General features: G+C 37.9%; 1 protein-coding gene across 4 annotated transcripts in view; it reads right to left on the minus strand.

The window, feature by feature from the left end:
* The window catches only part of LOC143347699 (uncharacterized), a 34,218-nt gene extending 8,520 nt beyond the window's left edge, over positions 1–25,698 (minus strand). For all 4 annotated transcript variants that reach the window (XR_013080660.1, XM_076777121.1, XM_076777120.1 and 1 more), the window contains exons 1-6: positions 25,569–25,698; positions 22,171–22,454; positions 13,249–13,386; positions 2,909–2,976; positions 2,539–2,831; positions 242–546 (exon numbers count right to left, since the gene is read on the minus strand). Coding sequence is in view for 3 of the 4 variants with exons in the window: in XM_076777121.1 (XP_076633236.1) it covers positions 242–546; positions 2,539–2,831; positions 2,909–2,976; positions 13,249–13,386; positions 22,171–22,454; positions 25,569–25,650 (1,170 nt within the window). In the remaining variant the exon portion in view is untranslated. The remainder of the gene's footprint in view (positions 1–241; positions 547–2,538; positions 2,832–2,908; positions 2,977–13,248; positions 13,387–22,170; positions 22,455–25,568) is intronic.
* Between the last annotated feature and the right edge of the window lie 292 nt (positions 25,699–25,990).

Here is a 25,990-nt window from a genome sequence, read left to right on the forward strand (position 1 = left end):
AGAATTTTCCATAAATATCGACTATCGACGTTCGAGGTCGCTACTGGACCAAAGCTGTTCGCCATTATGAAATTTGAAAAATCATCGACTACGAAAACTATCACCATTGGAAGAATTTTTCTCGCAGCCACATCCTGACCGCAGTTCGATTTATCGAAACCGTACGGCAGTTAGGCGAAATCAAAGTAACGTTACCAGTCGAAAAGTAGTTCAGAACGCATCGAAGGAAATCGATGATTACCTGACTCTGAGAATTCTGATGCAGTCCTTGATGCAATTGCTGACTCGGCAATCCAGATGGTCCCTGAACAACGTATTCCCTCGTAACATTTTGCACCTGTTGGCCACCTGTCGCTGATTGCCCGAAACTGGGAACTTGAGTTTGATGGACCGTTTGAACCCCTCCAGGTGGAGTGTGATGCGTCACGTGTAGCTGAGCACTTTGCCCTGGCAAATTAGGCTGGACCTGTGACGTTGGCTGAAGTTGTCCAGGAAGCGGTACATTCTGCTGATTGCTCAAGTAACTATACGAGTGTCCATATTGACCTACACCATCAAATTCTCGTGTAAATACCACCGACTTCCCTCCAACCTACGCCATTAGGGAGCAATGGCGGACCAACTGCAACTCCCGCACGTTTGCACGGTTTATTAAATTCGAATTTCCCGCTCAATCGATAGGATAACCGAAGCAATTGATGGAGGTTAGTTAAAAACACTGAAACTGCCGAGAATTCTGCAATTTTTTCCAAGAACCATTTTTGAAAAATCTAGTCGAATTTTTTTACAATTTTTTATTAGAAATTACGAGTCATTTTTACCACTCTGGTAGTTTCAATGTTGATAACCGAATTTTAGGCAGTTTGTATTTTGATTGTAAACAAATCTGAACGATAAATAAATATTGGTATCTATTTATATGAAAACGAAAGAGATTTTTGATGAAAAAGCATTGCTCAATTAAAAGTTCGTTGCTCGACACGGTCTACGGACCGCAGGAAAATAACAGTGAACAGTGGTAAACTGTAATACATCAACCAAGGGAAATGTTAATTATATAGGAAGCAAAAACGTTGATAGGATACACCCAAAGCACGTAATTCTCATTTATCGTCTTGGCATCTAACACTTTTCTTCCAACTCTCGTTCGAGTAATTGCACAATAATAATAAGATAATTATCTGGTCATTATCAGTCAACCTTGACTCTTTGCAAGTTTATATTCTTTAAAAAGTAGCAAGCCATTTTTATAAATAAATTTTAAAAGCCAAATGACATCAGTAAAAATTGATTTCCCGGAAGGGATTGATTTTTCAAACTTCGAAAAATACATTTTTTTTACTATCTTTCACTGTCTTGACTTTCTGACCCGGTCGCGTGGGACACCCTGTATATCGATGTGCTCGAATACAGGGTGTTCGGCCACCTCAGGGAAAAATTTTAATGGGAGATTCCAGAGGCCAAAATAAGACGAAAATCAAGAATATCAATTTCTCGACTGAGGCTTCGTTAAAAAGTTATTAACAATTAAATTAAAAAATTTCAAATCGTTCTGGAAAAATTATTTTCGACTGCGGGAGTCGATTATAATCATTTTTGGTGAATAGACATACCACCGAAATCCTACGCATTTTCGAGAAAAAAATTCACGAAGGTGGACAAATTTTTCGTCGAAATTGAAAAGTTTCAAATCGTTCTGGAAAAATTATTTTCGATTGCAGGGATCAATTGCAATCATTTTTGGTCGATAGACATAACCCCGAAATCCTACGCATTTTCGAGAAAAAAATTCACGAAGGTGGACAAATTTTTCGTCGAAATTGAAAAGTTTCGAATCGTACTAAAAAAATTATTTTCAGTTGCGGGGATCAATTGCAATCATTTTTGGTGAATAGACATAACCCCGAAATCCTACGCATTTTCGAGAAAAAAATTCACGAAGGTGGTCAAATTTTTCGTCGAAATCGTAAAGTTTCAAATCGTTCTGGAAAAATTATTTTCGATTGTAGGGATCAATTGCAATCATTTTTGGTCAATTGACATAACCCCGAAATCCTACTCACTTTCGAGAAAAAAATTCTTTTCCGAAAAATATAATGTGAGGTTAGAAATATTGACCTGAAATTGGATATATGTCTACAGGCGGAACTTTAAACGTTAATAACTTTTTAACGAAGCCTCCGTCGACAAATTGTTATTCTTGATTTTCGTCTTATTTTGGTCTCTAGAATCCCCCACTAAAATTTTTCCCAGGAGTAGTCGAACTGTATGTGACATCACGAAGTATCTGGCTTTGAAATATTTTCGTGTAGTTCTCATTATCAACAGCGAAAAGCAGAAGCAAAAGACAAATGATTTGCAGCGTAACAAACAGCGTGATATTAAAAGAGAGTACGAATATAAAATTACTAGAGTTAGACGCTTTGTAAAACACTGAGAAAGCAGCTTTCAAGCCAATGAAAATAAAGCGTTGGAATATTCGAGTAAGAGAAAAGTTGGAAAAAAAAGAAAATGGAGGACAGATCGAAGGATCTTTACCGCAAGCATTCTTCGGATACTGCTGTATATTTACGGAAGGTTCCTGCGCCCGTGGTTTCCCATAAATTCCCTCCTTCTTCTTCGCCTCCTCCTCGTCGATGCTCCTGCTGGACTTCCGCAATTCCTCCGTGACGTTGTTCAAGCTGGCCTCCGGTTCCGGTTCAGCGTCCTTGCGACTCTGCCCGAAACGGCTCGATATCATGTCCTTAATCGTGTGATAAGTCCTCGAGAGGGACTTGCTCTTTTCTTCGTCGATCTTCGTGGTCCTCGACGACGGTGCAGACGACGTCGACCTTCGGAGAAATTGCAATTTTATCGGGTGGAGATCGATTCGCGGTCGTTACGTGGAATAAAAAGAAGAGATATTCACGCGTAAGATTCCGGGGGATGGTAACTCCGCGCTTGACCCTCCTGTCTCGCTTCCTGCATCTGACTTCCCTGGAAAAGATTCAAAATTGTACCCTGTCGATTAACTATTTCACACGTGACTACTTGCAATGATACATTTTGCTACGTAACTGTGATAGTTGGTTTTTTTTTGCGTATAGTTAATTATCTATAAAGTGTATATACTATGGTGTGAATATTGTGAAAAAAAGAGGTTGGCAACGATGGAGATACGTGAGGTTGGCAGTATGGCGATATGACGGGATAGAATTTAAGTGCGTGAAAGTTATTAACGTTTATTTTATAATTCCACCGAATATGTCGGAAAATGTATTATTAATTATTTCTAATATCCACCATAAATTGGTAGAACAACGTGGTTACAGAGTAGATTAAATTGGGTATTAGTGAACACGTGCAAAGAGTGAGGTTATCATCACGGTATAAATCAGAAATAAGCGTGTTAGAGCATAGAGAGAGTGTCATTGAGAGAATTATTAACGTTTATTTTTTACCACCGAATGTATCGGAAAATATATCATTAATTATTTCCAATATCCACCACAAATTGGTAGAACTACGTGGTTACAGAGTAGATTAAATTGGGTATTAGTGAACACGTGCAAAGAGTGAGGTTATCATCACGGTATAAATCAGAAATAAGCGTGTTAGAGCATAGAGAGAGTGTCATTGAGAGAATTATTAACGTTTATTTTTTACCATCGAATGTATCGGAAAATATATCATTAATTATTTCCAATATCCACCATAAATTGGTAGAACTACGTGGTTACAGAGTAGATTAAAGTGGGTATTTGTGAACACGAGCAAGAAGTGAGGTTATCATCATGGTATAAATCAGAAATACGCGCGTTAGAGAATAGAGAGTGTATCATTGAGAGAATTATTAACGTTTATTTTTCACCATCGAATGTATCGGAAAATATATTATTAATTATTTCCAATATCCATCATAAATTGGTAGAACTACGTGGTTACAGAGTAGATTAAAGTGGGTATTTGTGAACACGTGCAAGAAGTGAGGTTATCATCATGGTATAAATCAGAAATAAGCGCGTTAGAGCATAGAGAGTGTGTCATTAAGAGAATTATTAACGTGTATTTTTCACCATTGAATGTATCGGAAAATATACATCTTTACGTAGTAACTAATTATTTCCAATATCCACTACAAATTGGTAAAACAACGTGGTTATATAGGGTGTTCGGCCACCCCTGAGAAAAATGTTAATGGGGGATCCTAAAGGCCAAAATAAGACGAAAATCAAGAATATCAATTTCTTGACTGAGGCTTCGTTAAAAAGTTATTAACAATTAAAATAAAAATTTCCAAATCGTTCTGAAAAAAATAATGTTAGCTGTGGGGGTCAATTACAATAATTTTTGGTGAATAGACATACCCCCGAAATCCTACCCATTTTCGAGAAAAAAATTCAGGTAGGCGCTGAAATTTTTTGGCAAAAAAAAAAATTCTTCAAATCATTCTAAAAAAATTATTTTCGGTTGTAGGAGTCGATTACAATCATTTTTGGTCATTACATATACCCCCGAAATTCTACGCATTTTCGAGAAAAAAATTCGAGTAGGTACTGAAATTTTTAGACGAAATTAAAAAATTTCAAATCGTTTTGGAAAAAATATTGTTAGCTGTGGGGGTCAATTACAATCACTTTTGGTGAATAGACTTACCCCCGAAATCCTAATCAGTTTCTAGAAAAAAAATTCAGTACAGTCGAACCTTTAAACGTTAATAACTTTTTAACGAAGCCTCCATCAACAAATTAGTATTCTTGATTTTCGTCTTATTTTGGCCCCTAGAATCTTCCATTAAAATTGTTCCCAGGAGTAGCAGAACACCCTGTAGAGAAGATTAAAGTGGGTATTTGTGAACACGTGCAAAAAGTGAGGTTATCATCATGGTATAAATCAGAAATAAGCGCGTTAGAGCATAGAGAGTGTATCATTGAGAGAATTATTAACGTTTATTTTTCACCATCGAATGTATCGGAAAATATATTATTAATTATTTCCAATATCCATCATAAATTGGTAGAACTACGTGGTTATAAAGATTAAAGTGGGTATTAGTGAACACGTGCAAAAAGTGAGGTTATCATCAGGGTATAAATCAGAAATAAGCGCGTTAGAGCATAGAGAGTGTGTCATTGAGGGAATTATTAACGTTTATTTTTCACCATCGAATGTATCGGAAAATATACATCTTTACACGTTAATCAATTTGTTATTTCACCAATATCCACCTCAGTACATCTTCAACCTTTATCAAACCTATATTAATTACACACAGCTACAATTTACTTATATTGTCCGAAATAACGAGCTATTTATTTGCCTCAATTCGCCATTTTAAATTTACTAATCCATTCGAGATATTCACAATTAAGAAACCGGTACGGTGGCGTTTCTCAAATAAAATTTTCTCTTTCAGAGTTCATTGTTTCTATCGTTCGACAACCTCGTACCAAGATCGTTTTAATTTATCGCGTCGTTGAGGGAATTTCTATAATTTTCCGAAGAGACAGGCGCGAATTAAAGAACGGTTCACCGGGCAAATTAAATTTTCAAGACTTAACGACGCCCAGTTTCGGTAAACTTCCCCGTTATTTTCCAGCTGCATCGCAACTTCGGCCGGATTCGTTACGCACGCCAGATATCTTATTCCATTAAAGTATCCTCTCCGGCGCGAAGTTATATCTAATTAAGTAATGCTCGCAGTGACGTTCGACGCTAACGAGCAAACAAATTAAATTATTCGACGGCGGGGGGACGCGTATTTATTGGCCAATAGTGTTGCGTTTCGAACTTCCGAGCAATTAGTGTCGCGGAAAAGTTGCGCTCGGGCAGAATCGTCCCGAGCACTCGTAGCTCCCGTGAACGAGCACCGGGCGAGCAATTAGCATCTCGAGCATATCACAATGGCGGTGAAATCGTGGGATTCGATATAATTTCTGTACTTTTAACGAAACAACATAAACTCGATTCTCAAATTAATCCAATCAAGTTGAAGATTGATCATTTTAGGTTATGCGCGAGTGACGTGGTTGTTCGTGTCGGAGAACGATGATCGATCTCGTTCGATAAGAATACCAAAGAATAAATAACTTTTGCTTCTAAAAGTTTGCAATTTCAATACCGTTTCGGATTTTGGGGGCTTCCCAACCGTGGGATAATTCTGATACCAGTTTATCGACGTGGAGAAGTGTTCCCCCGGAGCGAAACAATTTCGAAAATGACGAAAAATTAATCCAGTCAAGTTGAAGATTGATTATTTTAGGTTATGTGCGAGTGACGTGGTTGTTAGTGTCGGAGAACGATGATCGATCTCGTTCGATAAGAATACCAAAGAATAAATAACTTTTGCTTCTAAAAGTTTGCAATTTCAATACCGTTTCGGATTTTGGGGGCTTCCCAACCGTGGGATAGTTCTGATACCAGGTTATCGACGTGGAGAAGTGTTCCCCCGGAGCGAAACAATTTCGAAAATGACGAAAAATTAATCCAGTCAAGTTGAAGATTGATTATTGTAGGTTATGTGCGAGTGACGTGGTTGTTAGTGTCGGAGAACGATGATCGATCTCGTTCGATAAGAATACCAAAGAATAAATAACTTTTGCTTCTAAAAGTTTGCAATTTCAATACCGTTTCGGATTTTGGGGCTTCCCAACCGTGGGATAATTCTGATACCAGTTTATCGACGTGGAGAAGTGTTCCCCCGGAGCAAAACAATTTCGAAAATGACGAAAAATTAATCCAGTCAAGTTGAAGATTGATTATTTTAGGTTATGCGCGAGTGACGTGGTTGTTCGTGTCGGAGAACGATGATCGATCTCGTTCGATAAGAATACCAAAGAATAAATAACTTTTGCTTACAAAAGTTTGCAATTTCAATACCGTTTCGGATTTTGGGGGCTTCCCAACCGTGGGATAGTTCTGATACCAGTTTATCGACGTGGAGAAGTGTTCCCCCGGAGCGAAACAATTTCGAAAATGACGAAAAATTAATCCAGTCAAGTTGAAGATTGATTATTTTAGGTTATGTGCGAGTGACGTGGTTGTTAGTGTCGGAGAACGATGATCGATCTCGTTCGATAAAAATACCAAAGAATAAGTAACTTTTGCTTCTAAAAGTTTGCAATTTCAATACCGTTTCGGATTTTGGGGCTTCCCAACCGTGGGATAGTTCTGATACCAGTTTATCGACGACGAGAAGTGTTCCCCCGGAGCGAAACAATTTCGAAAATGACGAAAAATTAATCCAGTCAAGTTGAAGATTGATCATTTTAGGTTATGCGCGAGTGACGTGGTTGTTAGTGTCGGAGAACGATGATCGATCTCGTTCGATAAGAATACCAAAGAATAAATAACTTTTGCTTCTAAAAGTTTGCAATTTCAATACCGTTTCGGATTTTGGGGCTTCCCAACCGTGGGATAGTTCTGATACCAGTTTATCGACGTGGAGAAGTGTTCCCCCGGAGCGAAACAATTTCGAAAATGACGAAAAATTAATCCAGTCAAGTTGAAGATTGATTATTTTAGGTTATGCGCGAGTGACGTGGTTGTTAGTGTCGGAGAACGATGATCGATCTCGTTCGATAAGAATACCAAAGAATAAATAACTTATGCTTACAAAAGTTTGCAATTTCAATACCGTTTCGGATTTTGGGGGCTTCCCAACCGTGGGATAGTTCTGATACCAGTTTATCGACGTCGAGAAGTGTTCCCCCGGAGCGAAACAATTTCGAAAATGACGAAAAATTAATCCAGTCAAGTTGAAGATTGATTATTTTAGGTTATGTGCGAGTGACGTGGTTGTTAGTGTCGGAGAACGATGATCGATCTCGTTCGATAAGAATACCAAAGAATAAATAACTTTTGCTTACAAAAGTTTGCAATTTCAATACCGTTTCGGATTTTGGGGGCTTCCCAACCGTGGGATAGTTCTGATACCAGTTTATCGACGTCGAGAAGTGTTCCCCCAGAGCGAAACAATTTCGAAAATGACGAAAAATTAATCCAGTCAAGTTGAAGATTGATTATTTTAGGTTATGTGCGAGTGACGTGGTTGTTAGTGTCGGAGAACGATGATCGATCTCGTTCGATAAAAATACCAAAGAATAAATAACTTTTGCTTCTAAAAGTTTGCAATTTCAATACCGATTCGGATTTTGGGGCTTCCCAACCGTGGGATAGTTCTGATACCAGTTTATCGACGTGGAGAAGTGTTCCCCCGGAGCGAAACAATTTCGAAAATGACGAAAAATTAATCCAGTCAAATTGAAGATTGATTATTTTAGGTTATGTGCGAGTGACGTGGTTGTTAGTGTCGGAGAACGATGATCGATCTCGTTCGATAAGAATACCAAAGAATAAATAACTTTTGCTTCTAAAAGTTTGCAATTTCAATACCGTTTCGGATTTTGGAGCTTCCCAACCGTGGGATAATTCTGATACCAGTTTATCGACGTGGAGAAGTGTTCCCCCGGAGCAAAACAATTTCGAAAATGACGAAAAATTAATCCAGTCAAATTGAAGATTGATTATTTTAGGTTATGTGCGAGTGACGTGGTTGTTAGTGTCGGAGAACGATGATCGATCTCGTTCGATAAGAATACCAAAGAATAAATAACTTTTGCTTCTAAAAGTTTGCAATTTCAATACCGTTTCGGATTTTGGGGGCTTCCCAACCGTGGGATAGTTCTGATACCAGTTTATCGACGTGGAGAAGTGTTCTCCCGGAGCGAAACAATTTCGAAAATGACGAAAAATTAATCCAGTCAAGTTGAAAATTGATTATTTTAGGTTATGTGCGAGTGACGTGGTTGTTCGTGTCGGAGAACGAAGATCGATCTCGTTCGATAAGAATACCAAAGAATAAATAACTTTTGCTTCTAAATGTTTGCAATTTCAATACCGTTTCGGATTTCGGGGGCTTCCCAACCGTGGGATAATTCTGATACCAGTATATCGACGTGGAGAAGTGTTCCCCCGGAGCGAAACAATTTCGAAAATGACGAAAAATTAATCCAATCAAGTTGAAGATTGATTATTTTAGGTTATGCGCGAGTGACGTGGTTGTTAGTGTCGGAGAACGATGATCGATCTCGTTCGATAAAAATACCAAAGAATAAATAACTTTTGCTTCTAAAAGTTTGCAATTTCAATACCGTTTCTGATTTTGGGGCTTCCCAACCGTGGGATAGTTCTGATACCAGTTTATCGACGTCGAGAAGTGTTCCCCCGGAGCGAAACAATTTCGAAAATGACGAAAAATTAATCCAGTCAAGTTGAAGATTAATTATTTTAGGTTATGTGCGAGTGACGTGGTTGTTAGTGTCGGAGAACGATGATCGATCTCGTTCGATAAGAATACCAAAGAATAAATAACTTTTGCTTCTAAAAGTTTGCAATTTCAATACCGTTTCGGATTTTGGGGACTTCCCAACCGTGGGATAATTCTGATACCAGTTTATCGACGTCGAGAAGTGTTCCCCCGGAGCGAAACAATTTCGAAAATGACGAAAGGTGAAATGTCTCGTAATTTGCTGGGAACCGCCGAAAACGAAAACGATTTCGTGGACGAGGAGGACGGACGGGCTAATGGCAGCGTGTTCGCTTAGACCGCAGTGGGAATTTCAAAGTTGTCAGACTGAATCCTCTGATTCTTTGGAAGGGATGCGGTTGGAATAACAACCGACATTGTCAAACGAGAAGAGGAAGGGAGGGAGAGGGACGGACGGAGAGTAAGACCGAGAGGGAAACAGCAAGAGAAGTTGTGCCCGTAGGGCTCCGCGATACGCTTTGCGCATACGAGAAAGGATTTTCTGACTTCTGGTGCCCCGTACGAGTACCCTCCGGGGATTACATCGCGCTAAATTTAACAGAAGGACTTAACATAAGGATCCCACTGACTTGGACACCCCGACGGAAACTACAATCGAAAGGTTAATGAATCGTTTACAGCATTTTATTCATCCAATTTTAACGAACGAAAGAATAAATTAAATTTTGTTATCAACAAGGGACCATCCCGAGGTGTAAATCTCCCATTTAGAAGAAACTTCGCAATTATGTAGTTCTCATAAATCTATTAGACACGTATTTTTTTGTAGCTGCCAATATTCACTTTAAGGGGTTGAAATCAGCCCTCAAAGTTGGGGGTTCAAAACATACTTTGTTGAATATCTCGGAAACTATTAGAGATAGGGGTGTGCTTCAAATGGATGAAATTTATGTTTTTAAATGGCGAATTTGATGGTCTAAAGAGATTTGCAAAACTTTTATTTGTTTAAAGATATATTACAAAATAGCACATTTTTTTATTTTTCTCGTTGGATATTAATGACTTTATTTTCTCCATTTGCAAGGGTCGATTATAATCATTTTTGATGAATAAATATACCCTGGAAATCCTACCCAATTTGGAGAAAAAAATTCAAGGTGTGAAATTTTTCAACAAAATTAAAAAATTTTAAATCGTTCTAAAAAAATTATTTTTGATTGCAGGGACCAATTATAATAATTTTTGGTCAATAGACATACCCTCGAAATCTTAACCATTTTCGAGAAAAAAATTCAGTATTGGCGGAACTTTAAAAGTTAATAACTTCTTAACGAAGCCCCCATCAACAAATTGGTATTCTTGATTTTCGTCTTATTTTGGCCTCTAGAATCTCCCATTAAGATTTTTCCCAGGGGTGGCCGAACACCCTGTATGCGATCTGGTACTTCGTACAACACGAAATACGTAAAAAATTACAAGTAAAAGATTTTTCTTTATTGTGACAAAATCAAAATTCCAATTTATCCGTATTTTGTACATGGATGTGTAGTTTCTCTGTACAAATGGAGAAAAGAAAATCATTAATATCCAACGAGAAAAATAAAAAAATGTTCTATTTTTTAATATATTGTTTAAACAAATAAAAGTTTTGCAAATCTCTTTACACCATAAAATTCGCCGTTTAAAAACATAAATTTCATCCATTTGAAGCACACCCCTATCTCTAATAGTTTCCGAGATATTCAACAAAGTATGTTTTGAACCCCCAACTTTGAGGGCTGATTTCAACCCCTTAAAGTGAATATTAGCAGCTACAAAAAAATACGTGTCTAATAGATTTTTGAGAACTACATAATTGCAAAGTTTCATCAAAATTGGAGATTTACACCTCAAGATGGCCCCTTGTAAGTATTAATAACTTTTGTAGAAGTAACAGTTTTGCGTAGGAATAATCTGTTTCGTTAAAATTGTAAATGTGTAGTTGTATCTTATTGAAATCATAACTGTGTGAGTTTGTTCGAGTAGAAGTTTACATAAAATCAAGATGGCGACTGATCGACAGTCCCCAGGCTCCACTTCGATGAAACAAAGCTCGTTGGTTATATTTGTTCATCGTTTGGAAGCTCTATTAGTTAAAATTCGTTTAAATACGACTTGAACCTGCTCAAATATTCTTACTATTTGTATATATTTATTATTGAAAGATTGGAAACTTGCTTGCAACTGTCGACGACTGTCGATCTGTTTACGCAGAATTCTCTCTTTACGGAGACGACTGAAGAAACGATTTATGCGCGCGCTAAACAAGTGAAAGGGAAACAGCCAGCAGATTTACGCAACGCCCACATTGTCCACGTAACAATAGCCCTGTTCTATAATGAAAAATTTCAGCGAATAATTTCATTTTCCCTGGCTTCGAATGAAAAGAGGTTTCGAAACGTTTCTTTCGTTATGCAAATTGCTGATTTAATAATTTTAACGTGCACGCCGTTAGCGAGTGCGTGGCTTTGAGCGCTGTAATAGCGTCTCGCGTCGTATACAAATTGGCGGTGAACTTCATACTTTGAGGTTACAAATATTCTTCGATACTTTTAAGTTTAATTATTTCTCAGGAAGTAATTTTACGGTTCGAAAGAAGATTTACAATTGTTTAAAGTCACGCAAGGTGATTTCGTAAATAGGTTAGGTCAGCCGAAACTATACACGCCTAATCGCATGCACTGTACTTTATTTTTGCATCGCAGTTGCGTACCCCGTCTTTCCTTCGTTCTCTTTAGAAATTTATGGTAAACGAGGAGATTAAAATTAACGATGCGCCCTCTCGGTGTCTAACGAGTTTCTACAAACCCATTAATCATCGAAGAACAATGGTTAAAAGACTATTATATCTACGTTAATTAACCGTCGTTTTTTGTTTCATTTTTCTTAGGCTCGTAAATAAATACTTAAATTCGTGAAACATTTTCGCGGAGATTAAGAACCATAATAAACGAAATAATTTAAACATGGCTGGCATGAGAATTCGACGGACAAAGAAAATACAGCGAACAGAGATCAACTATAATTTTCGACGTTCCTCGTACGCCCTTTGGTGCCTCGTATCCGTCTGTAACCTACGATTGTGGGACAGTGTCCTGCGGCACGTGCATTACCGACACCTACTCGCACCTCGAGCAATTTGCGTGGGCGTCGTACGAGCCATAAGCTTGCACTCGCGTGAACCACAAGTGAATGAAGGATTTCGTAATACCGTGTAACGATGAATAGCTTCCCATTAACCCCTTAACTGGTTTTTCGCATGGTCAAACCGTCGAGACACGTCGAAACGCGTCTTCGTACGATTCGAGAATGCGCGTGGGTCTTTCGTGACCCATCTACGATATTTTAGATGACAGTGCCTATAACCTGAATATCCCCGTTCGACGATAAGAGCGATTTTTTTAAATGCAAAGTACAAAAAATTGAATGCATTTCGTGTAGAATGTTTTTTTGTTCAGTCAATAGAATGGGGGATATTTTAGATGGTAGTGCCTATACATTAATGTCGCCGTTCTGTAAAACAACTTGGATTGATCAGAATAACCCTAATTTTAATGGACAACCTTGTCATAGCTTTCCAAAAAATTACTATCAAGATTAATATTTCTCTCTATTTATATACTATGAAGATATGTAAACAATATTAAAAACGCGAAAGTATATGTAAAAATATTTTTTTGTACCATTATACAGAATTGTTGAAAGTAATTTTTTTTTTTATAACATTTCTTGCATTATTTCCTCAAGTTTCGATCGATTTAGTTAAATTCGAATACCGTTTTCATCCTATAATTTTATTTAGATTCATAATGCGCGACTGCAAACTCACGTGGCCACTAATTAACATTTTAAAAAACGAAACAGATGATGAACTGGTTTCTAACAGTCAATTAGAGAGAGGGAGGCTTATTATTTCTGGTAATCACAATAGATTATGTAAATTGGTGAAACAATTAACTCACCTCTTGAACCCAGGCCTGTTGCTTGATGGGTGCATCCGGCGCAATAGCGACTCTTCCGGCAGTTCTTTGTTTGTACTCATGAAGAATAGGGATCTTCGAATTCTTGTCCCCCGACGACAAAACTACCTCCCGTTCTATCTGCAAAACAAAACAATTATCACTATTTCGTTTTCGAGACACTTACAATTAGTAGAACGAAGGTGAACACTTATTTTTCTAGTATTCGTCAAATACACAGGGGGTACACATCGAGAAAAAAATCCAAGAAGGTGGACAAATTTTTCGTCGAAATTGAAAAGTTTCAAATCGTTCTGGAAAAATTATTTTTAGTTCCAAGGGTCAATTTCAATTATTTTTGGTGAAGAGACATACCCCCAAAATCCTACGCATTTTCGAGAAAAAAATTCAAGAAGGTGGACAAATTTTTCGTCGAAATTGAAAAGTTTCAAATCATTCTGAAAAAATTATATTCGGTTGGAGGGGTCAATTGCAATCATTTTTGGTGAATAGACATACCCCCGAAATCCTACGCATTTTCGAGAAAAAAATTCGAGTATGTGGATAAATTTTTCGTCGAAATTGAAAAGTTTCAAATCGTTCTGGAAAAATTATTTTTAGTTCCAAGGGTCAATTACAATCATTTTTGGTGAAGAGACATACCCCCGAAATCCTACGCATTTTCGAGAAAAAAATTCGAGTATGTGGATAAATTTTTCGTCGAAATTGAAAAGTTTCAAATCGTTCTGGAAAAATTATTTTTAGTTCCAAGGGTCAATTACAATCATTTTTGGTGAAGAGACATACCCCCAAAATCCTACGAATTTTCGAGAAAAAAATTCAAGAAGGTGGACAAATTTTTTGTCGAAATTGAAAAACTTCAAATCATTCTGAAAAAATTATATTCGGTTGGAGGGGTCAATTGCAATCATTTTTGGTGAAGAGACATACCCCCAAAATCCTACGCATTTTCAAGAAAAAAATTCAAGAAGGTGGACAAATTTTTTGTCGAAAGTGAAAAACTTCAAATCATTCTGAAAAAATTATATTCGGTTGGAGGGGTCAATTGCAATCATTTTTGGTCAATAGACATACCCCCAAAATCCTACGCATTTTCGAGTAAAAAATTCAAGAAGGTGGACAAATTTTTCGTCGAAATTGAAAAGTTTCAAATCGTTCTGGAAAAATTATTTTTAGTTGAAGGGGTCAATTGCAATCATTTTTGGTGAATAGACATACCCCCAAATTCCTACGCATTTTCGAGAAAAAAATTCAAGAAGGTGGACAAATTTTTCGTCGAAATTGAAAAGTTTCAAATCGTCCTAAAAAAATTATTGTCAGTAGCGGGGATCATTTAGAATCATTTTTGGTGAATAGACAAACCCCCAAAATCCTACGCATTTTCAAGTAAAAAATTCAAGAAGGTGGACAAATTTTTCGTCGAAATTGAAAAGTTTCAAATCGTCCTAAAAAAATTATTTTTAGTTGAAGGGGTCAATTACAATCATTTTTGGTGAATAGACATACCCCCAAATTCCTACGCATTTTCGAGAAAAAAATTCACGAAGGTGGACAAATTTTTTGTCGAAATTGAAAAACTTCAAGTCGTCCTAAAAAAATTATTTTCAGTTGCGGGGATCATTTAGAATCATTTTTGGTGAATAGACATACCCCCAAATTCCTACGCATTTTCGAGAAAAAAATTCACGAAGGTGGACAAATTTTTTGTCGAAATTGAAAAACTTCAAGTCGTACTAAAAAAATTATTTTCAGTTGCGGGGATCATTTAGAATCATTTTTGGTGAATAGACATACCCCCGAAATCCTACGCATTTTCGAGAAAAAAATTCAAGAAGGTGGACAAATTTTTCGTCGAAATTGAAAAGTTTCAAATCGTCCTAAAAAAATTATTTTTAGTTGAAGGGGTCAATTACAATCATTTTTGGTGAATAGACATACCCCCAAATTCCTACGCATTTTCGAGAAAAAAATTCAAGAAGGTGGACAAATTTTTCGTCGAAATTGAAAAGTTTCAAATCGTCCTAAAAAAATTATTTTTAGTTGAAGGGGTCAATTACAATCATTTTTGGTGAATAGACATACCCCCAAATTCCTACGCATTTTCGAGAAAAAAATTCAAGAAGGTGGACAAATTTTTCGTCGAAATTGAAAAGTTTCAAATCGTCCTAAAAAAATTATTTTTAGTTGAAGGGGTCAATTACAATCATTTTTGGTGAATAGACATACCCCCAAAATCCTACGCATTTTCGAGAAAAAAATTCAAGAAGGTGGACAAATTTTTCGTCGAAATTAAAAAGTTTCAAATCGTCCTAAAAAAATTATTTTCAGTTGCGGGGATCATTTAGAAACATTTTTGGTGAATAGACATACCCCCGAAATCCTACGCATTTTCGAGAAAAAAATTCAAGAAGGTAGACAAATTTTTCGTCGAAATTGAAAAGTTTCAAATCGTTCTGGAAAAATTATTTTTAGTTCCAAGGGTCAATTACAATCATTTTTGGTGAAGAGACATACCCCCGAAATCCTACGTACTTTCGAGAAAAAAATTCTTTTCCGAAAGTATAATGTGAGGTTAGAAATATTGGCCTGAAATTGAATGTATGTCTACAGGCGTAACTTGAAACGTTAATAACTTTTTAACGAAGCCTCAATCAACAAATTGGTATTCTTGATTTTCGTCTTATTTTGTGGTCTAGAGTCTCCCATTAAAAAATTTCCCAGGGAAGACCGTACACCCTGTATACTTGAAGCTAGAACCAATTTCCATAAATGGTACGTAAAGACCACCTTCCCTGTTCAAGGAACACCGAAGCGCCTGGTAGTAGAATCGAGTCACATAGTACGATAGAACAAAGGTGAACGATTATCCTCGTGTAACAGACGACACGAACTGGATAACGACGACATAAATACAGAGATCGGGCGATGAATTGTTGAGGCGAGGCGTTAAGCCGACGCTTCGAGACGTGGATTTCTCGCCGTAAACGTCGCCCGTCGGTTTTGCTTTGCTCGCGATATTCCATTCGATTTTTTCCAAACAACATCGAGAACAGGATCTGGAAGTGCGCTAGCAGGGCTCGCGGAACGAGCGACTCCGCCGTGCACTTTGCGTGCATATAATAATGCATCTAAAAAGAGGTGTCACTGAACTAAACTCGCCTTGAGATCGCATCGCGTTTCGGAAGAAAGCAAGCGTGATAAAACGCCGGCTCAGAGGCGGAAAACGAGCACGCCTAATCGTCGCTACGCCCGTGCAACGTTTATGAATTATTCTGTCTACGCTTCGCCGTGATTTTCTGCATTATCATATTTTTCTTTTTCCAACGAAAAAGAGAGAAGAAGAGAAAAAATATCGGTGCTCTCGTCGGTTAAGTTCGTTGCTCGTGCAAACGAGCTCGAACGTAACGTAACCGTGAAACGTATCTCGTTTTTCAGTTTTCTAAATAAATAAACTAGTACGGATTCGAATTTTCAAACGAAAATATAATTTCAGATTTTTACCATCCCTGGGAAACATTTTAATGGGAGATTCTAGAGGCAAAAATAAGACGAAAATCAAGAGTACCAATTTATTGATGGAGGCTTCCTTAAAAAGTTATTAACAATTAAATTCAAAAATTTCAAATCGTTCTGGAAAAATTGTTTTCAGTTGCGGGGGTCAATTACAATCATTTTTGGTGAATACACATACCCCCGAAATCCTACTCACTTTCGAGAAAAAAAATCGAGTAGGTGCTGAAGTTTTTCGTTGAAAAGAAAATTTTTCAAATCGTTCTAAAAAAATTATTTTCGGTTGTGGGGGTTAATTACAATCATTTTTGGTCATTACACATACCCCCGAAATCCTACGCACTTTCGAGAAAAGAATTCCTTACCGAAAATCTAATTGGGTACCTAAATTTTTCGACGAAAAAAAAAAGATTTCAAATCGTTCTGGAAAAATTATTTTCGATTGGGGGGGTCAATTACAATCATTTTTGGTGGATAGACATACTCCCAAAATCCTACGCATTTTCGAGAAAAAAATTCGAGAAGGTGTGAAATTTTACGACGAAAAAAAAAAATTTCAAATTGTTTTGGAAAAATTATTTTCGGTTGCGGGGGTCAATTGCAATCATTTTTGGTGAATAGACATACCCCCGAAATCCTGCGCATTTTCGAAAAAAAAATTCAAAACGGGCGGAACTTTAAACATTAATAACTTTTTAACGAAGCCTCCATCGACAAATTGGTATTCTTGATTTTCGTCTTATTTTAGCCTCCAGAATTCCCCATTAAAGTTTTTCCCTGGGTTGTCCGGACACCCTGTATATTGGAATGAAATTTTATAGAGCGTTATGGAAGAAAAATTTATATAACGGTAAAGAAATTTCAGCGATAATAAACATCTGCTGATTAAATGCCTGCTAATAAGTTTATGGAAATAGAAAACCCGCCCAACCTGTTCTACGTTTTAATTAAGATTATATCGTAGACTTTGGCGCGTGTTGCTCGCGCGTCTTTTGTTTATGAGAAAAGACGCAAACTCGAGAAGCAAATCCCCGTTGTTCGAATATTCCGCTCGAAATCCTCCAACCGAGATTCCCGAGTCGATGGAACCATAAATTTTTGATTCCTCTTAAAATTAAAATTCACTCTTGTACGTGACAGGTGTATTCGAAAAACCATGATATTTTTACAACACCCTGTGAATTTTTGGTCGAAGTAAACAAGAAATTTTCAATTTCATTTAAACCCTAAATTTTCATTTATTTCAATTTTAATATTCGATCGCTAAAAAGTAAAATTAATCGTGTTATAGGATTACATGACCATAAAACCGAAAATTATTCTTGAAAAATGATTTTTCAACAAAAATTTCATGCCTTTTTATACATATACTAGGATGGCGTAAGTTGGTAGGAAATTGTGTAAAATGTTTATTTAAAGAGTCATGGAAGACTCAAAAAATTCACGGATAACTTTCATTACGATATATTTAAGAAATAACATTATTAAAATGCAAAAAAAGGCAGCATCGACTTCTTAAATTTCCGGAAAATTATACTTCCCTGCTGATTTCTGCCAATTTTTAGCTCCGTCCAAAGATTTTAACCGGTAGGCGATAGATCGTGATCAAATAAGCGAACAAACTCGTTGTCATGTATCGAGACACTACTGTATCTCTACCACGTAACGCCAGTGATGATGTAACACTTTTACATCCCATTTATAACAATCTTTTGAACATAAAAAAAATCTCAGAATATTACAAATATATGTAGAAATATATATTAAAAAAAAAAAATTGATAAGAGCTTGAGTAAACCGTAACGGTTCGAGCGGTTGAAGCGACGATAGCGTTTTATTATCTCGTGCAGCTGGCAGAGAAACCCATCGGCAATTTCCAAGATCTCGCGAAAGATTCCTAATTCGCGGCGTCATTGTCGACGGAACAACAGAAACGGAGTTGCACAGTAGCGGAATGTCGTCACCGACAAGCGTTCCGATTTGTTCTCGCCTCCCGGAGACCGATCCACTAGGAAAAGTAATGTATCTAAACGGCTATCGCAACCCCCTTCCAGACTTCCGGCAAACGGTACGCGGGTATGATGCCTCCTTTGTCTCGTCGGAGAATCTCTGAGAATTTTCCCAAGAACGTAACGAACGTACAATGAACTGTTACAGAAGATTTCACCAAACGCCAACTTCTCCGCAACTAGATGTGGAACACGCGGCATTTGCGTAGCGGCCATATTGGCTCGATTATCCAAACTAATCGGTTAAACGGGATGCAATCGACTGATCGAGCACGCGAACTGTCGTCTCCCAAACGATTAAATCCCACGCGCCATTCGACTCTGCGAATCTCGGAGGACGGCCATCTTGGACTGTGGGCAAAAGGCGTAAATAGCGAAAGAAACAACTTCGAGCCTTTCGAAGCGTTTTGGTATTTCTAGCGCTAACTGGAAGCTTAAAATGACCATTTGCGCGACACTTTTCTTGTTGGGTCGTTAAAAACTGCGACACCCGGTACGAAGCTCGATTGCACAGTCGTTTGACGTTTATAGTATCGGGAAAGTGAAAATTGCACAGTGGATGAATGGAAAATTGGTATAACTAACGAAAGAACGATAAAAATGATCAGGTTACCAAAATATAAAATTAAAAGTGTTTCGAAATTTCGAGTAAATAATCGTGGTGCATCTAGAACGTATTATTTTGTTACGCCATCTTTGTCCCTCGAAAGTAAATAACAGTTTTGCGATGGCATAAAACGCGAGCTAATCCGCAAAGATGAAGTCGTATACCCGACGCCATTGCTGTTCTAAACTCGAACCGCAGTTTCGAATTAATGGATGCGTCGACCTGATTTTCATTAACCTTGCGCACAAAGGATGAACAATTTCTTTCCGAGCGAGTCATTTCATGTGTTCTCATGTCCATTTTGTTCCCGAACGGTTCTACGTTCTCTCACACGTATTATGCTCGCCGTAAAAGGATTCTGCGATTGGCTAGGCCGTTGCTTATCTTCGGAGAAAAAGGATCTTGTATCCGAAGAAAAATCAACTGCTACGAGATGCTAGTGGAACGAACTCGCATTCCTATCGAATGGGAAATGTCGATACCCCTGACAACGTATCTTTTATGTACAGGGTGTCCCGTGACACGTGGAATCTATTTCTGTGATTCAGTCAATAGAACGGGGGATATTTTAGATGGTAGAGCCTATACATCAATAGAAACATCTATCTAAGGGATTGCTTTCAAACTAAAGAGCTACTTAAAAAGAATATAAGAGGTTGAGTCTTTTGATAATAAGAGCAATTTTTGAAAACAAAAAGTCCAGAAAATTGAGTACAATTCACAGAAAATATTTTTTGATCAAGTCAATAGAAAAGGGGATATTTTAGATGGTAGATCCTATACATTATCAGAACCACCTATCTGAGTATAAGGGATGTTTTCAAACTGAAGGACCACTTAAAAACGATATAAGAAGTTGAATCTTGAGGATCCAAAAAAGTAACCTGTTTGATGATAACAGCAATTTTTTTAAATATCAAGTTCACAAAATTAAATTTATTTCACAGAAAATATTTGTTGATTCAGTCAATAGAAAGGGGGATATTTTGTATGGTAGTGCCTATACATCGATAGAACCACCTATCTGCATATAACAAGTGCTCTCTAACCGATGATAAAAATTCCAATCAAATTTTCACAATAACCTTGTGAGTTTTAACAATCATCGATAATAGGGTGCATTCTACTTCGAATTTGAATATTTGTTCACCGATTGAATTTCGTAAATAGGGTGGTCTGGAATCGCCATTAGTCGCGAGCGGTCGAAGGAGATTTCCAAGCGTCGTGCGCGGCGCACGCGAACGAATTACACGAACGCTCGCTTTGCGCCATAGAAATCGCGAACGAGATCTACTATTAGGCACTTGGCCGGTAGAAACGCGCAATTAAAAGGAATTACGCGGGGCAAAGGAGCCAGAAGAAGCCTAGAAAGTCGCGGCAGGCCATACCGAATAAAGCGTTACGCCTTGACTTCTAACCGTGATGTTTCTTTTTACTTTTTTCCGACGGTTTCGTCGAGCCGAGGCGAGTCCAGTCCGGCGTACGAAGGTGCATCAAACGTCCGCGACTGGAATCGCCATATTCAGCCTGTTACACCTTGGAGAACCCGTCACGTTATCGGGCGGCAATAAAATTCAACGGCACGCCTATGTGGCGTCTGTAACAAAAGTTTCCAAGCGTGTGGCTGTTCGTATATGGCGAAGCTACCGTGCTCGGATACGCGCACACGATTTCCGCGCGCATGGAATTAATGCACACGGCGTATCGTTAATTAACACACTGCCACTGCCCGTGACGCGGTTGCATCGCGTAGAACCGCCTATGTAATTCTTTCTATAATCCTGTTATACCCCCCACCGTCGTCGTTCCGTCGATGCAGTGGTTCTTAACCTTTTTTAGCGGCTGTGCTTGGAACAAGATTACCAGGAAACCTACCCAAATGTTATACTACTTTTAACGAAAAAATCTAGCTTGGAAGGTGAAATAAAAAATTCTATCGTTTCTAAGTAATGGAACCGTCGAGACTCTCGGTACGACACGAGGAAATTTCCAATCGGAGCAGAGAGGTTCCTCGCGCGAAAAGAAACCGAAAAGTCCTTTACCGTTTTGCGATCCGAGCTTTAGTTCAGGAGATACGAGCGGTTAAAGTTTGGTCCCGATCAGCTGATCGCGCAGCGCCCCATTTTTCCGCGCTTGCGCACCCGCCTCGGGGAAACTTTAACTGCTCGTATCTCGGGAACGAAGCCTCGGATCGCGAAACGGTAAAGGACTTTTCGGTTCCTCTTTACACTGAGAATCTAAATTTATCGATTTTGTCCCAGGAAACCTACCCAAATGTTATACTACTTTTAACGAAAAAATCTAGCTTGGAAGGTGAAATAAAAAATTCTATCGTTTCTAAGTAATGGAACCGTCGAGACTCTCGGTACGACACGAGGAAATTTCCAATCGGAGCAGAGAGGTTCCTCGCGCGAAAAGAAACCGAAAAGTCCTTTACCGTTTTGCGATCCGAGCTCTAGTTCAGGAGATACGAGCGGTTAAAGTTTGGTCCCGATCAGCTGATCGCGCAGCGCCCCATTTTTCCGCGCTTGCGCACCCGCCTCGGGGAAACTTTAACTGCTCGTATCTCGGGAACGAAGCCTCGGATCGCGAAACGGTAAAGGACTTTTCGGTTCCTCTTTACACTGAGAATCTAAATTTATCGGTTTTGTCCCGAAAGAAATACAATATGGTTTTTGGTTGTCGAACAATTCTTTTAGAAAATAGAATAAAATAACCAATAGAACGTTGATTTCTCGACCTCTACCGATAAAATACAGATTTTAAAATAAAACGTACCGGAAACTTGCTGCTGTGCGTCTGTAGGTTGGCTGCCTGTTGAGTCTGACTTGAGCTCTGTTCGTCCCCGTAGAGCGGTGGCATCCTGTAGTCCGGTGCAAGGTTCTGCCCGGAACTTCGAAGCTGACTGTCGTCCAGCGTGGCGTTTCTTTCTATGCCGGAAGTCGTCCGCGACGACAGCTCGGCTACCGACTGCACCCTGCTCTCCTGCTGGTCGTTCTGGTTCTTCTGATTGTTCGGCACCGGTTTCGGTGGCGGTACTGGTTTATAGAGCCCCTCCTCATCTGGAACACGTGTTTCGGTGGCAATTAGTCCCCAAATCGTTTACGCATAACTTTGGACACGCATTAAGAACTAACCCCCCCCCCCCCCCCCAAAGGTTGTAGCTTGAATTCTCACCCTTTAAGGAACCCCCTTTCTTCGAATACTACAATTAATTTTCACTCTACGTGTAACCGTAAATTTATTTTCCATTTGTTAATTTACTTTGCTCAATTTAGGGATGATTTATTTGGAAATAACTCGACGTAAAATATTCGAATATATTTAACTATGCTATAGACAATTTTCCAGTATAGTCAGAATAACAAATTCATTTAATTATTTAAAAAAATAAAAAACGGAATAGTTCATGTATTGATATATTGTAAAATTATGAAATTCAAATACGAAAAATTCAATGTGTCGTTTGTTAATGTTTTGAGTTTCTCTTATATTTTCAAAATGTTAGAACTGTGCAAGTTTGTTGTAAGTTTTTCTAGGCTCTGAATAGTGTGAGTTTGCAACGGTTGTTTCTTGAAAGTAGCCTACCCTATTTGACCACGTAAAAAATTGAGCCATGAATAAAGAGATACAGAGATTTTGATCGATAATCACGTGTATTGTTCGACGTCTCTCTGCAAGGTTTCCTGTTTCCTTGTTAGGCTAATTGTAAGGTATAGCAAAATCATTGGTCATATTCAGTACAAGAATGGGAGAAGGATACGTCCAAGTTTTACGATTCATTCTCCATTAAAATACTATTGTAACAAAGTGCTCTAACTAATAGAAGAAAGACTATTGATAGCGGTTTCATTTTCTTGCGCTGTTTGCGTCACGGTCCCGTGACAACGGCGAGAAGTAATACTCTCTTTCTATTAAGAACAGCCAAGAATATTACCAGTTTTTGTAACCCATTTTTGAGGGATGAAATTCCAAAAGTTTCCCCTCAAAATGATTTCTGATATACCAGGAAGACATAAGTTAATAAAAAATTGTGTAAAATGTTTATTTAAAGAGTTATCAATGACCCAAAAAATGCACGGATAACTTAAAAAATTTTAATGCGGGATTCTAGAGGCCAAAATAAGACGAAAATCAAGAATACCAATTTCTTAATGGAGGCTTCGTTAAAAAGTTATTAACGTTTAAATTTCCGCCCGTTTTGAATTTTTTTCTCGAAAATGCGCAGGATTTCGGGGGTATGTCTATTCACCAAAAATGATTGCAATTGACCCTCGCAACCGAAAATAATTTTTCCAAAACGATTTGAAATTTTTTTTTTCCATCGAAAAATTTTACACCTCGAATTTTTTTCTCGAAAGTGGGTAAGATTTCGGGGGTATGTCTAATGACCAAAAATGATTGCAATTGATCCCTGCAATCGAAAATAATTTTTCCAGAACGATTTGAAACTTTTCAATTTCGACGAAAAATTTGTCCACCTTCTTGAATTTTTTTCTCGAAAATGCGTAGGATTTCGGGGGTATGTCTAATGACCAAAAATGATTGTTATTAACCCCCCAACCGAAAATAATTTTTTCAGAACGATTTGAAATTTTTGAATTTAATTGTTAATAACTTTTTAACGAAGCTTCAATCAAGAAATTGGTATTCTTGATTTTCGTCTTATTTTGGCCTCTAGAATCTCCCATTAAAATTTTTCCCAGGCGTGTCGTGATTTGAATAAGAAACGCGTTTTAATTCGTTCGTGTAAAATATTCGCAAAGATGCAAGAAACGGGCAGCATTAGTTTCTTAATGAAAGAGTAATTGCCACGCGAATTAATCGTATACGCTTAGTCGTTATTAAGGCTATGCTCGTCTGCGCGTAAAGCCACATTTAGTTCCAGTGTATTTCCACCTACACACTGTAGAGAATTAGTTCTAGTGTCTTTTACCCCAGGAAAAATAATTAACGTTACCGTAACGCGCTTAATGAATATTTGTAAATTGAAATTTCCTTATGTTTCCTGTGCATTTTGTTACGCCAAACGTCACGGTCCAAGAATGCGATGGACGTACAATCTGGGGATAATCTGTGTTCTGGTTACTAAACTCTAGGGAATTTTGTTTCACCCCTGAATTTGGCAATCATCATTACATATGACATCGATAAATACTCGGAATAATAGGAGAACATTACAGTAAAAAAATTGTGTTAATTTTCTGATTATGTTTTTATTTTGAACAATAATAGATATGTACATCGTTTTTAAATAAATGGTTAACGCGTTACGAGATCAAGCACTCTATATTTTTCATTCTAACGTAACTCGAAAATTCGAGTTTTTTATACATTTTATATGAAGTCTAAAAAGATTAGAATTTCAATGTCAAATTTATTATTGACATTTTTTAAGAATAAATTCTTTGCAGTAGAAAAGTTGCTAGGGTGTTACTATTGCATGTTGCAATTTGGTCAAATGATATTTCCTCTTGACTCATCGTACGATATTTAATAAATTCTTTGGTAGAAAAGTACGATGTGCAATCAAATTCCGTGTAGTCGACGCTTTCCAACGATTTCCTCAAACAGTTGCCCGTTATAGGAATATTGCGTAATCGTAATTGTGAAAAATGAACATAAATTATGCTGCACCTTCATTTTACAATATAAAGGTTTATAAATTTGACGCACCATTTCGTCAAACGATTTCAATTCATTATAAATAAAAGCGACGTTGATCTTTCAGGGATATTTTTTCTTTTCTCTCCATCTTCTAATTTTACCAGATGTTATAAACAAATTGTAACAAGATTCAAAATTTCCAAAGCATCAAAATGCGAAGAATATATTAAAATTAACTCGATGAAAGAGCTTTCGAAATTCTAAAAGCCCCGGGGTTGGCATTCCTGTAAATAGAAATTCACTAGGAATAACCTGTGAAACACCATCGAACGAGCATCGCGATAAGATAAACCCGATACATTCTCGAGAATTAAAAGCCAACAAATTTCATCCTTTCCCGGTTAATTGGTTAATCGTTATAATCGGCTAATGAACACCGCAATTAGCTCTAATTTAATAAGAAAGTTATCTAATCGTGCCGACCAACGAATAACAGCTCCCTCGGGTCTAGAATTTACGATCGTCGTTGGGTCTGGGTTTGCATACTCGCGTTTTATCTAGTTCTGTACCTTGGCTCTGATTCTGTCGTCTCAGACGATTCTCCTGCTTGACTTTGCGAACGGTGGTGGCCATCGCGTGTTGGCTGACCATCTCTGTACGATTCTCCGCCAAACACACCGAAACCAAACCTGACCCCGTCCCCCCACGCCCCCGGAGAACACTTATTTCGGCGAGTTCTGTCCCGACCAAACTTCCCGTCACAGACTCATCGTCGAACCGCTTTTCCCTCGCGTTTTAATCGCCAAACGAAGCGAAAGTCTCGTCTCCGTTGCTTCGCTGAATACACGTACGTCGTTTCGCACCTTTTTCCACCATAATTACAAACTGAACGTTCCCCCTCTCTTCGCGCTTCATCCTCGTCCGATCGTCACAAACACCAAACACCAAAGAGCTTCGTTATTATTTGTCGTTCGCGTCGCTGAAACGTCGC

The sequence above is a fragment of the Colletes latitarsis genome, chromosome 11, assembly GCF_051014445.1.
Source record: "Colletes latitarsis isolate SP2378_abdomen chromosome 11, iyColLati1, whole genome shotgun sequence".
In the NCBI taxonomy this organism is placed as follows: Eukaryota; Metazoa; Arthropoda; class Insecta; order Hymenoptera; family Colletidae; genus Colletes; species Colletes latitarsis.